At 39.7% G+C, this 13,223-nt stretch overlaps 1 protein-coding gene across 3 annotated transcripts in view; it reads left to right on the top strand.

The window, feature by feature from the left end:
- Positions 1 to 13,223, top strand: part of ZNF827 (zinc finger protein 827) — a 134,778-nt gene that overhangs the window by 60,275 nt on the left and 61,280 nt on the right. For all 3 annotated transcript variants that reach the window (XR_012835228.1, XM_075751249.1, XM_075751250.1), the window contains one exon: positions 9,756 to 10,239. Coding sequence is in view for 2 of the 3 variants with exons in the window: in XM_075751249.1 (XP_075607364.1) it covers positions 9,756 to 10,239 (484 nt within the window). In the remaining variant the exon portion in view is untranslated. The remainder of the gene's footprint in view (positions 1 to 9,755; positions 10,240 to 13,223) is intronic.

Genomic DNA, 13,223 nt, shown 5'->3' with positions numbered 1-13,223 from the left:
GCATCACCTAAAAGCTTGCTATTCCCTGGCAAAGACCTGTTGTTGTCCCTTGCTTTGTAAAGGACATCCCTATTATTCCCTGCAGAAACCCTTGTTCTCTGGGGTTTTTTTGCCTTTTTGGAATTATTATTTTCAGGTTGAGGGCGTATCACTTCCTTTTTGGCATGGTGATTTCCATAGGTGGCCACAGGTAGTATGCTGGAGAAAATTAGGGACTTTTTCACTGTCTCTGTGTGCTATCAAATTGATGGCTATCTGAAGCCCTTGTGCTCTTTTCTGTTCCTCACCTAACATAAACCCCTTCATTAACTGAGCCCATGTCATCTTAAAACAGATCCCTTGTACAAACACGTAACACGTAGTGTTAATTATTTGGTAATATAGTAATTATTGCCAAGTAATGCTCAGTTAGACATCATTGAGGTCAGAGTCAGGCCCAGAGCTTCTTGACACAGTGTAAGATATTACAGCCTTCTTTAGCCTTACTATGGAGATAACATCTGAAGTCTCCTCAGTCAATGCAGTCCAGTCATGCAGGTCATGATGGACCCAGTGGTCTTCGCTGGTAAAACTGCTCCCTATTTAAGATGAAGGCAATTGTCCTATAAAACTAGATGGCCTGTATTTGGTCTTTTGTCCTTGTTATAGTCTTATCCATAGATGTAAAGAATCACAAGTACAAGAATCTGAAAGATAATGCTTTACCTTAATTTCAATGGGTTTCATACATTTTTCTCAGTTGAGTAGGCCATTCATAAAAATATTTTCTATCACATCAAAATTGAGACAGGTGAGTGAGGTAGGGGCATGTCAGTCCAACAGTGTCAGGCATAATTTTAATTCCCATTGGTGAAAGTATAAATTGATAACATGATTAAAAATAAAACCCATCAGATTTCTTTTCTCATTATAAAAAAGTGCTGCTTTTAAATCTGTATGTAAATAAGTATGAGGTTATAATAACCGACACATATATAAGCCAACTGTTCAAATTTGAATGAATGCACATTAGAAATGGTACAGCACAGCTGGGAGCTACTTAGGATGCAGCAGTCTGTTTATGCCAGTCAGATGTTTCAGGTCTCTTTGTTGTCCTAGGATCCTTTGGGAGCCACCTGGCTGTCATGGTTTAACCTGACCAGCAGCTAAACCAGCCGCAGAGAGACATTCACTCACTTCTTCCCCACTCTCCTCACAGTGGGACAGGGGAGAGAATAGAAAAGAAAAAGGTAAAACTTGTGGGTTGAGGTAAAGACAGTTTAATAAAATAGAAAAGGAACATGATTAATAGTAGTAATAGTAATAATAATGATGGTGATGATGAAAGAATATACAAAATAAGTGATGCACAGCACAGTGGCTCGCCACCTGGAACCAACACTCAGCTAGTTCTCGAGCCAAACCACCTCCTGGCCAACTTCCCCAGTTATATACTGAACATGATGTCATATGGTATGGAATAGCCCTTTGGCCAGTTTGGGTCAGCTGTCCTGGCTGTGTCCTCTCCCAGCTTCTGAGGCGCCCCTTGCCTTCTTGTTGGCAGGCCAGTATGAGAAGCTGAAAAGTCCTTGACTGCTTGGCAACAACTAAAATATTAGTGTGTTATCCACATTATTTTCATCCTAAATCCAAAACACAGCCCTATGCCAGCTGCTAGGAAAAAAATTAACTCTCTCCCAGCTGAAACCAGGACACTGGCCTTATCTCTTTCCTGGCAGGCAACCCACGAATGTAGAGCTACCTCTAGCTCTCCATCCCTCTCTCCTTCCCCATGAGTCAACTGTGGCAGGTGAAGACGCATTTTTCAAAACCAAGACTACTCAAAATTAGGGTACTAGGCTGGTGTTTGTCATTCATTGTAAGCCAATTTTTATTCTAGGATGCTATCACAACCCAAGCTTTTTTCCTGAATGCTGCTGTTTGGTTTTCATGGTTTATGTTCTATTGATAAAGATGACAGGCAAAACCTGTTGAGCTGTTTTGTCCAGCTGCAGTTCTCAAAAATCTAATAGTGTTGTCTTTGTTTCTTTCTAGGCAGCATAGCCCTGATCTGAAGCATCTCCTCTTTTTTCTATGTTCCTGTAGGCATTTTCGATTGAAACTGGTCATTTAGAGATTTAATTGCCATGAGTGGTTTGTGTGCATCTTTAGGTTAACGAATAATAACTATATAATATAAATACTGTGTAATTTTATGGTAATTATAACATGTCAAACTGATTGTCCCAGAATACAACATTGCCAACAGTTTTAGTGTCTTGTCCCCTGCAAAAGAAAATCTTAACAGAGAGCTGGATTGATTCCAGCCCTGACCATATTCTCCATGTGCTACCCACCATGTTGATGAAGCCTTCTTCCAGTAAGGGCACTTTGCCAGGACCAGCTCACAACTGGAGGTAAGGAAGTGAAAGGCAAGAAGGGAAGCAAGCAGAAGGAAAGTTTCCACACAGACACACAGTTGACAAGGGAGGCTGAGCGGACTGCCATTTAAGGCACACAGTGTTATCTATAATTGTTATATGGCATTTAGATTCCACAGTGATAGGCACCTTAGAAAAATCCTAAAATAGACACAGTTTGGAATTTTATTAGTCTGTTTTGGAGACAAATTATAGTACATGCATAAGCACAAGTTTTGGCCCTTATTCCCAGGAATCTGGGGGTAGCATCACAGGACTTGATTCTGGTATCATAGTGTGGTTTCCAGGAGTGCTGAGAATACTGAAAATGAAGCTGGACAAAATGAATGGATAACTGAGAGAGGTGTCTTGTCCAAGCAGACAGCGAGGGTTGTGCTTGAGTCCTTCTCTGTTTAGCTGGAATATGTTGGTTTCTTCTTGAGAGAGAATCTCTTCTGCAGAAAGCATACTACTTCTGCAGAAAGCAATGGAAAGGGGTGGTGTAATTCTGCAAGATGTATTGAGGCTTTTCTGTTTTTCCTGGTAGGGAAGTAGGGATTAAATTTACCTCAGAGCAATACCACAAGCATCAGTCAGACTTTGGCCAATTGGTGTCTTTGGATCATGCACATATCTTCCTCAGCAATTGGTGGATGGATAGGCTGTGAGATCATACAGATACGTTCCAAGAAAGCAACAGGATATTAGCCTGAGCACTTGGAAGGGGGGAATGAGGAAGAGGAACATATGGCCAAAAATAATATCTATAAATGTTCCTTGTGCTGCTATATAGACATGGGTGAGCAAGCTCTTCTAGCAATGGAAAAGAAGGTTGGTATTGTGAACATGTGCTGAAGCATGGTGGTATGGCAGAAAATGAGGAAAGGGAGGATTAAGCTTAACAGAAAAGTTAGATGCAATGGCAGGCAGGTCATGTGATGCTCAACCACAGGATCTTCCTGCTTCTGTTGCTTATGAAGAGGGACCATGTAGTGAGATCTCAGATTAATATTCCTTTGTAATATAAAGAGGGTTATAAACAGCCTCCTGATTAGGGAGAGGCTATTAATTACATGATAGTGGGAATAAGGGAAGGCCCTGAAGAATGTAGCCAGGTGCTCACTACCCCTTAGTGATTTGCTTTTCACACTTTCTTCCCCAGCTAGGGTCAGACAACTGAATAAGCATTCCTAATCCATTTTGGTGAGGTATAGGACAGGTTATTTTAAAGCATCTTCACCAGATTGGTGAAGATCTGGTGAAGATGCTTTGGGAGATTGGGAGAAGGAGGTTGACTGTGTTTTCTGGGTGGGTTTCTTGTTTGGTTTGGTTTAAGGTAACATTAAAGAGCCCTGGGAGGCACCTCTGATTCCATTACCTCCCCTCAGCCAAGAGGAGGTAATGCAAACTTGCACAGCTTTTCAACAAGTGAAATCTGTGCCCTGAGTCTTAGACAGGGGTCTAAGTGACTTCAAATACGTGCCTTTAAATCTTGTCACTTTTTGCATATGAGACAAGGATAAGACAGGAAATGCATTGATAGCTTAAATCTTAAAAAAAGAAACAAAAATATTTTTTTTTTAAAACTTAGTCCAGTCCAGCCCTGCAGAGAGGCTTTCCCCCCCCCCCCCCCTTTGCTTTCAAGCAAAGCAGGGAAATAGTTTCAAAAAGAAAATGCTATATAAATAATGTATGTGTCCTGAGGGGAAGGATCATATAAAAACTAGCACTGTAGCACTAAATTTTTGAAAGTGCAATATTTTAAAAATGAGGGAACTTGTCAGAAAAGAGCATGAAATGAAAAAGCAGAGGGCGCATGATAGATGCAAAATGGAAACTTCTCAAGTGTATTCAAATGGAGCTGCAGAAGAAGGTATTTTGCTAAAAGAGATTTAAAAAAAACCAACAAACCCAAACTGAAAAAATCAGTGTGCAGGCAGGTATGGCTAACTGGCCAGGTTGTAGTAGTTGCTTAAATAGATACGCTTCATGGAAATGTTAATCTGCTTGAAAGTTGGTGAGAAAAATAAAAACTGTAGTAGGCAAAGAAAGAAGTGATAATTAGGTCACAGAAAGTAAGTAGAGACTGAGTAGCCAGAAGCAAGTGTAGCAGTGAATGGATTCAGCATCCCAACCCCCTTATGTTCAGAATTTGCTTAGGGATGAAGGTTCTCAGAAACATTTCCTCTTATTCTGAGTGTTTAAAAAACAAAAACAAATTACCCCTGTTAAGTCCCACAAAAGAAAGGTGAATGGCAATCCTTCCTATGCCTCATAACTAGAGGGGAGAGTCTGTGCAAAGCATTACCTGAAGTTTAAGGAAGGGGAGAAGATCCACCTAACCAGTACTACAAAATTGCAGGACATGCCTGTGTCACTGTTTCCTTCAGCCCTACTCCCCATTGTGCCCTGTTAGGTGGGATCACGTGTGTTTGTGTGTCTTGGTTTTCAGCAGCTGGGATAGAGTTAATTTTCACAAGAAGCTGGGAGGGGACAGAGCCAGGAGAGCTGACCCAAACTAGCGAAAGGGGTATTCCATACCATATGACATCATGCTCAGTATATAAAGGGGACTGGCTGGGGAGGAGGAGCCGCTGGGGCTTTGTATATTCTAAGTACTACTGTTGTTGTTTTCCTCATCCTTTGCTGTCCCAGTAAACTATCCTTATCCCAACGCGCAAAGTTTTACCCTTTTCTTCCCATTCTCCTCCCCATCCCACTGGGGCAGGAGGAGTGAGCGAGCAGCCACATGGTGCTCAGCTGCTGGCTGGGGCTAAACCATGACACTGTGGTACATCTGTATGGGTCAGTGTGTACTTCCCATGACATAGATTGGCTGGTAAATCAGCAGGGGTGTTGCTTTTAAGTATGAAAAGAAGATTTAAGAAACTACTTATGATACCAGAAATGTTAGTATGTTAACAAAAAATGTAACAGAAAAAAATATGAATGATGTGATATGATACGGACATGTGGTTTCTGTAAAAGAAAATCATGTGGTGTTCTACTAAGATGTTTTGAGCATGTCAGGAAAATCCTGGACTTAAGAATCAGTTGAAATTTATTTGGTTGTTAAAAAAGTCTTTGGCAAAGCTTCTCACTGAGAAGCTGCCAAATAAATTAAGCAATGGCTATGGCAAATTAGAAATTCACCAAGAGCCAGTAAAACAAAGGGTAGGAAGGAATTAGCAATTTTAAGCATGACAAAAGGCTAACAGAGGGGTATTCCATTACTAAGAGTGCAATTGTGCATATTTTAGTAAATGTGATCTGCTCAAAATGATAACTGTGAGTAAGAGAGTTGTAGACAATTCAACCTTATGTGCATGAATCAAGATTAGAAAAGGCAAAGCTTGAAAGAGACTGGCTGACAGATAAACAATGGGGCAAATGAAGTTATTGTTGACAATTACTAGGTACTGCACCTTGGAAACAAGAGTCTAATCGTGCACCTCGCTGTCTGATACAATGAACTGTAACTACTCAGGGAAAATATCTGAGTATCGCTGTAGACAATTCAATGAAAACCTTTTCTTGCCATGCACAGCAGTGGTTAACAAGTACATTGGATATTTGAATGTAGAATAAAACAGAAATAACGCTGAAAATATTACAATGTTATTATTAACATATGGTATGCTGCCACTTAGGATATTCACTTCTGGTCACTTCATAAAAGAGATATATCAGAAATAGAAGGGATTTTAAAAACTGTCAATGAAAATGCTTAGTGGGATGGCAAGAACTCCCTTTGAAGAAAGAAGCAGCTAGAAGCAGCTGACTGACAGGTATAGAAGGGGTATGTGATCAAAATAATGCATATGATGGAGAAGATAAATTGAACGGCTGCTTTTTTTCTTTCTTATAATGTGAGAATGAGGAGGGAGCAAGAGAAACTGAAATAAACAAACTAAAAAAAAAAAAAAAAAAAAAATTGACCAATAGATAATTTGTACCCAAGTCCTCAAACTAGGCCTAAATTTTGTAAGGAGTATATAGTTCTGTTGAAAATTATTGCATATGTCATATCAAGCACACACTGAAAAAAACTGTAGAACTGCAAAATACCATTTGAGACTGGGAAGACTGTAGGGTTAAAATAGAGATGCTACAAGTACTTTGCACCATCGAGGATATCCACGGTTAAATGAAATAAACTCAGAAGGTAGAAGTCCTTAAATGTTTTTGACATAAGTCAAACAGTAGTTTTATGGGATTTTGAAAGAACCATTCTCTATGTACAGGTTGTGCACTGTGGGTTGTTGCGGCATAATTCAGAGGGATCCGAATCTAGCAGCAGCTGGGCTCAGACTGGGACTTTGGAGAAAACTTTGTCAGCTGCCCTCTTGTCTCTTCCTGCCTGTGGTTCTTGCAGCAACAGCCCAGTTGAGGCTAAAGAGGACATCTAATGGTTTGGTTAGCATTAGCACAGTGTAAGAGCATGTAAGAATGCAGCTTTTTGGACTGTAACATTGCGTGAACTGGATCTCCCCTGTGGCTTTCTGTGTACCTCTACAGGGTTTCTTGTTTCTTATTCTACAGCAAGTAGTTGCTGCCTTGACTTTTCCCTCTGAATAGCACAGAATGGCAATTCTTGGCTCTTTTAGCTGCTGTCGAATGAGGAAATAAGGGATAGTTTTTCCTTTAAAGGGACTTTAATTCTTAGCTTCTATTTCTAATAGTGTTCAAATTTTAAAATAAATATTATTTATTTTTGAGAATAAAAATTAAATCAAGTCTTATGGTGGGACTGGACCCAGGATACTGGGAGCTTGATGTTGTTTCATATGGAGTTTTTTTGTAGATCTAAAATTCTTCCTTTCAAAACTCTAAATATTTGTGCTTGAATTCTGTCATTCCTTGGCTGGAAGTTATAAACGTACTTTATTTTATGAGAAATCCATTGGTGAGGCTGCTATTGTCTTTGGGCAAGAGAAGAATCCAAGTCAGATGAATCAGTCCCCCTATTCTCATCCATTCCCAAAAGATATTGCAGGGGTGGCATGCCACGCTCCTGGAAAGAGAAGGTGGGCTCCCACACACTTTCCCACCCAGCTGCAGCAGTGACAGCCTTCAGAAGGCATCATATTGATGATTGCGATAAGGGGCCTCTAGAAGAAGTGGTTAAACATGTAGGCAGGGAAATGTTGATTGAAGGGGATCCTGGAGAGAAACCCTGGCACACAGAATCTCAGTGGGTGTAAGAGATAAAGTTGCCATGGTGAGAGTGCTTGCTACCATTAGTACATCTTTGTGCTCTTCATGAAGACGAGTGCTTACATACTGCTGTGCTCACAGACCATCCTGTTTCTAGTAGCGTAGACAGGCAAACTGGTTGACATTTCTCTTGTAACCTATTAATATTTAGAATTTATTGTGCTGCTATTCTTGTGCAAGGTTGTTGCTTTAAAACTGTCTTAGGTTAACATTGACTTCTAATTTTTTTGTTGTCAGATGCAATTTTAAGATTCCAGAATTAGTTTGTCTGTAATTGTCATGTTTATATGATACTCAGAATGTCATTCTGTAAAGCAGCCGGCCAAGAGAAATTCTTGCTATCTGTTTGTTTAGTACCTAATCTGTGGAGCCCTTGAAGAACTACTGAAAGAAAAGTTATACAGCACTAAGGAAATGTGTCTTCACTGAACGCAAAAAGGACTAAAAGAGGGACATCTCCCAGCTTCACATTTTAGCAGAACTGAATTCAGGTCCTGTGTATGTAGAGCTGGGAATGCTGGATATGAGCTCGTGACTGAATTCCTCTTGCTATATAGAAAATGAATCAGACCAAGTCTACAACATGGGAAACTCCAACCTGAATTTTGACAGAACTGTGTTTGGGAAATGCTGCTGTTACCCCAGAACTCTGCAGCGTCTGCACCGGGACTCTCGGGATCTAGATCTCAGCTCTGCAGGAAACTGGAAAGTGCTGAAAGCCTTAGCTAAAGCAAGGTTTTCCAGGCTCCCAGTTGTAGAGCTGAGCTTTGATTACAGCTGGAGCTCTCAGGTCCTTTGGACTCCCAGGCTACAGCAGCCAGCCTTGGATCCCTGGCACAGCTGGCTGCTTCTGAGCCAAGCTTAGGGAGCAGGGGGTAGAGTGCCACTCAGTAGAGTAGGGGAATTGTGCCTCGTTTGCCAAGAGTTCATCAAACCTCTCCATGTTTCAGGTGAAATATTTTGCGTACAACAAATTGCCATTTTCCAACAAAAATCTGTCTCACTGAAATGTTTCCAACCAACTTTCACTTGATTCACAAGTGAAAACGAATGTGTGGAGCTCAGTCTGGTGCCAGTTTGCCCTGATCACATGTTCATCAATTAGTAAGGAAAAAATGTATGTGTTTGTCAGTCTTTCTGCAGGGAGTAGCCTGGAGTGCTACTGTCAGGATTGAAAATTCATTTGTGAAGCTATAGGGAAAAAACTTTTCAGTATACCTGCCACTGTTATGCTGGCCTCAGTTATTCCTTCCCTTTCATGAGTCACTGTGTTAAACAAGACATTACATAATTATATGTATATAGTTTATATTAATGAGTGTGTCCAAATAATATGTAAACATTACATATGGATGGATGGATAGAGTTCTCTTTAAAAGGTAATCAGGATTGGGCCTGAGGATACTAGGCATTGTAGTCATTCTGGAGCATGCAGTCTCTATGAGAAAGAGCCTGCAGTCAAACTATGAGGACAGTAAGATTAACTGTGATCATTAATTTACTGATAAAATAGAATAAATGCAAACATCATCTCTTATGTTTGTATTTTATCATAAGAGAGATGTTTATTTTCTGGTAGAATAAATTTGGAACAAACTGTTTCAATAGTGCCTTGGTATTGCCAGGTGCTGTGTTTTTCATAATACATGAATGGATGATGGACGTTGCTATGCAGGTTAGTGTTTTGCTGGGTTGCTCTGAACAATTGTTATTTATGAGGTTGCACAGAACAATCATGCTTAGCAGAACATGTAATAGATAGGGGGTTTTTTGTTTGTTTTTTAATCAAGAAAGCTAATAGTTATAGCTTGGAAGTCCTTTTATGCGCAGGACATCAGGATCTAGTTGTAAGGACTGTTTGATCCAAAGCAGGCTTCATCATTTCCATGCTGCAGAAACAGATGTTCCTGATTTTTTTTTGTTTTAGTTGAGTCTGATGTTTATGTTCTTTGACTTATGTGTGAAAGAATCCTACTCTTCTTAGTGCCTGACCTCTTTCCAAGCAATCAGAATGAAGAGTTCACCAATTAGTTAACTTTTCTCTTTTTTTAAAGATGGTATGAGAAGTGTAGAGTTGAGATTTCTATAATGCTAGTAATTTCCTTAATACGTGCTTTTATCTTTCACCTCTTGAACCAGGTTCATCAACACCAAGACAGGGGTGAGACCTTTCAATGCCAGCTATGCCCTTTTACCTCCTCCCGCCACTTCAGCCTGAAACTCCATATGCGTTGCCATCAACATTTCCTCAGGACAGAATCCAAAGTGAAGGAGGAAATAACAGAAACTGAGGTGAAGGGGTCACCACAGCTAAATAGTGACTCCTGCCCAGGACCACAGAGGGAAGGAGGTGGACCTGACCTTACAGGATCAGCATCTGTATCTAAAACACCTGATGTGGCTGGGCAACCTAGTGGAGGTATTCCACCCTTACTAGTGAAAGAAGAGCCCAAAGATGACAATGGCATCTCAGCTGCACCTTTTGCTCTTAGCACTGTTGACAGAGCCCCCAACAACACAAAGCTGAAAGACTCCTCTGACTTTGTGGCTAATACAGCATCAGCACTATTCAGCCAAGACATCTCTGTCAAGATGGCATCAGATTTTCTTATGAAGCTGTCAGGTAATCGAGCAGCAAGTGGCAGCATCTGCTGCTCCTTTATGGGCTAAGAAACACTTTGCCTTGGGTTTGCTAAGTCATGGAATTGCAGGGAGAAAAACATTACAAGTTCTTAACTTACAATTTATTATTTCTTTTTATAAGGAGAGGTGCGTGATGGAGGGAAGAGGGGAAACAGAGGGAGAAGAGAAGGATTTTGCTCTTTACTTGCTGGGATTGGGAGTGAGAACTTTTCATCCAGGCTTTCCTGTTCATTGACAGTTACCTTTTTTAATTATTTTAATTGAAATCCATTTCTATGCAAAGCATGTGTTTATTGTGTTTTCTTTCACTGTCAGATTATTGCTGTAAGAATGACATTCATATGTGAGACTGAAATGGAGGATGTGTTTAGGGTGAATCTATTATAATTTATGTGCTCTTTTATTGATTTGACTGAACACTTCAGAATTGTGGACATGCTGGAGGGATGTTCTATACTAAATATTTTCAAAACTGGCCTTTAATTTTTAAAGAGAAAGAAGTCAGGAAAAATGTCACTGAAGAAACTTACGTTTCACAAGGAGATGGCCGTCCCTATGTCAAGTTTTAGACTTTGGAGATAGAAGATACCTTTTTCAATAGAGAATAATTGGTCACCCTTTTTCTTTAAATGGAATGTAAGATTTGCATTTTAGAAAATTTTATTGTTAGGCAAACTAAAGAATTAGCTCTGTCCTAATGCCATTGCCTTGGTGAAACCACAGCCATTTATTGTGGAAAGATTTGCTGTCCTCATCTGCCCAGATCTTTATACCTCTGGGATCGCAGTTCTATGGGGAAATGAGTAGAATGGGTAAACACAAGAAACCAAGCCTGAGGCTTCATGAAGGAAGAATGGAAAAGAGCTGAGGACAAGCAAGAGGTGAAATGGGCTGGCACAAATGGTTTGCTGTGTGGGTTGGAAGAAGCCACAGAAACCTCCCCTTTAAAAAAAAAAAGTGTTGATATAATTTATTATTATGACCAACAAAACATGAGTGAGGATGAGTCTGTTTTGATTTGCTTGTACATTTTTTTTTACTTGTACATTTTTTTAATTGCGTTTCAAATTTGGACTCTACATGAAAACCAATTTTTTGGATTGTCTGACAGCTGTCCCATATATGTTGTCGTTCTGATGTCTATCTTAAATTTGGATTGCTGTACACTAAGTGGCTCTACACATCACCAGTACTGACCTGTAGTAGTAGTGCTCATGATGGCTGCATGTAGCAAGACTGAGAGCAAAAAGCAGGAGGGGGGGGGAAAAGCCTGAAAACTGAGAAAACGTACATTTCGATGTGTTGTTTTTTATGTAGCAGTTGATGGGGAGCTGTTTGCAGTTTGGCAGACGGTCATGTTTTCAATGTCTGATCTATTGGCATCAGAAAAAGGATACAAATGTACATTATTCATGCAAAAGGCCTATGCAGTTATTTTATGGTGACTTACTAAAGGTCTTGAAACCTGACTTGTATGCACTGTTACCTAGCAACATGTTATAAAGTCACTGGGGGAGTGAGATGTATCTGTAATTTTGTATGTGTGCATATTTGGATGAAAATGTACTGCTAGTCACCAAGTTTACTATACAAGAAGAGCAATGTTAAAAGGAAAGGAATTTCTTTTCTCCTGAGATTTATATTGTGTTATATACATTTAGCTTATGCTTTCCTCCATACAGTGTTCATAAATTTCAAGTAGAAGTAATTCTCTTTTAGCAAGTTGGCTAAGTATTAGCTGCATTTTTTTGACTGCTCGCTGTGCTGAACCAAGTTCCTTTGAATAATTTCTTTATTATGACACTCTTTTGTTAGGCCCATCAGAACTTCAATTATTGGCCCTACCTTTTCAATTATATAAATCTTTTGACATCTCAAATTGTATATGCCAATTGTAACAGCCAACACAGATTTGTTGAGACCAAATTATGTCAAAATAATCTAATTTTCTTCTCTGACAGGCCTTGTGGCTAGGAAAGAAGCAGTAGACAGATATATAGACTTTTAGAATTTGGCGTTTATTCTTATTGAATATTGATGGTTTAAATGAACATTTATTTTTGCTTGCCCGTTTGTTTTTTCCTCCTCTTCTTGGTTGGTGTCAGTTTGTATGCTTCCAGTTTCATGGGAGACCACAGAGCCTGTTGGTTCTCATTTCTGTGCGGTTTTGGCCTCTTCTTTTTCCAAGTGCGTGACTTAGGAGCGATTGTCTCTCTTCAGACCTACTAATTGCAGTTTCCGGAAGTTTAACTGGTGCGCCTAGGGTGGAAGACGGTACAAAATTGGTGTTTATTAACTATTATGAATTTTAAAATTGAATCTTAATAAGCATGTATATAATCTTGACTCTCAGTATTATTTCTGATTGGGCAATGCAGTATCTTTCTTGTCTAGAAGAAGTGGATGTCAGATGGTTGGAAAACAGTACGTTGAAAGTAGTTCACAGTCAAAAGAGAGGAGTCGCAGTCAAGAGAGATCTGTAAAAAATGTGCAACTGTTTGTTGAACAGTTGCACAAATAAAAAACGAGGAACAACTAGCTAGGTAACAATTCTGTGGGAAGGGAAAAGGAGTTAACAATGTCATACTGGTGCTAAAAAGGCAGTTGTACTGAGATGTATACAGAGAGAAACAGCCTCAAAGAAGTGGGAAACAGTCCTGCTTTCTCAGTCTTGCTGAAGTCCAAGGTTTTGGCACTATAGTTTATGAAGAGTGCAGACTGTGGGAAAAACTTCAAAGGAGAGAAGCAGAAATGACTGGAGGTTTAGAAAACATGTCCAGTGAGGATGTATAAAAGGGAGTGAAGTTGTGAAGCCTATAGAGAAGAGTAAGGAGAGTCATTAATAAGCCTTTAATGCATTAAAAAGTTTGTCGCGGGGAGAAGGAAATAATCTGTTGGTGATTCACCATAATTAGGACAATAAATAACAGGTTTATATTGCTGTAGGGTTTAAGTTGGCATTAG

This window comes from Balearica regulorum, chromosome 4 (genome assembly GCF_011004875.1).
Source record: "Balearica regulorum gibbericeps isolate bBalReg1 chromosome 4, bBalReg1.pri, whole genome shotgun sequence".
In the NCBI taxonomy this organism is placed as follows: Eukaryota; Metazoa; Chordata; class Aves; order Gruiformes; family Gruidae; genus Balearica; species Balearica regulorum.
The sequence above is the reverse complement of the archived record's forward strand: the minus strand, read 5'-3'. Positions and strand labels throughout refer to the sequence as shown.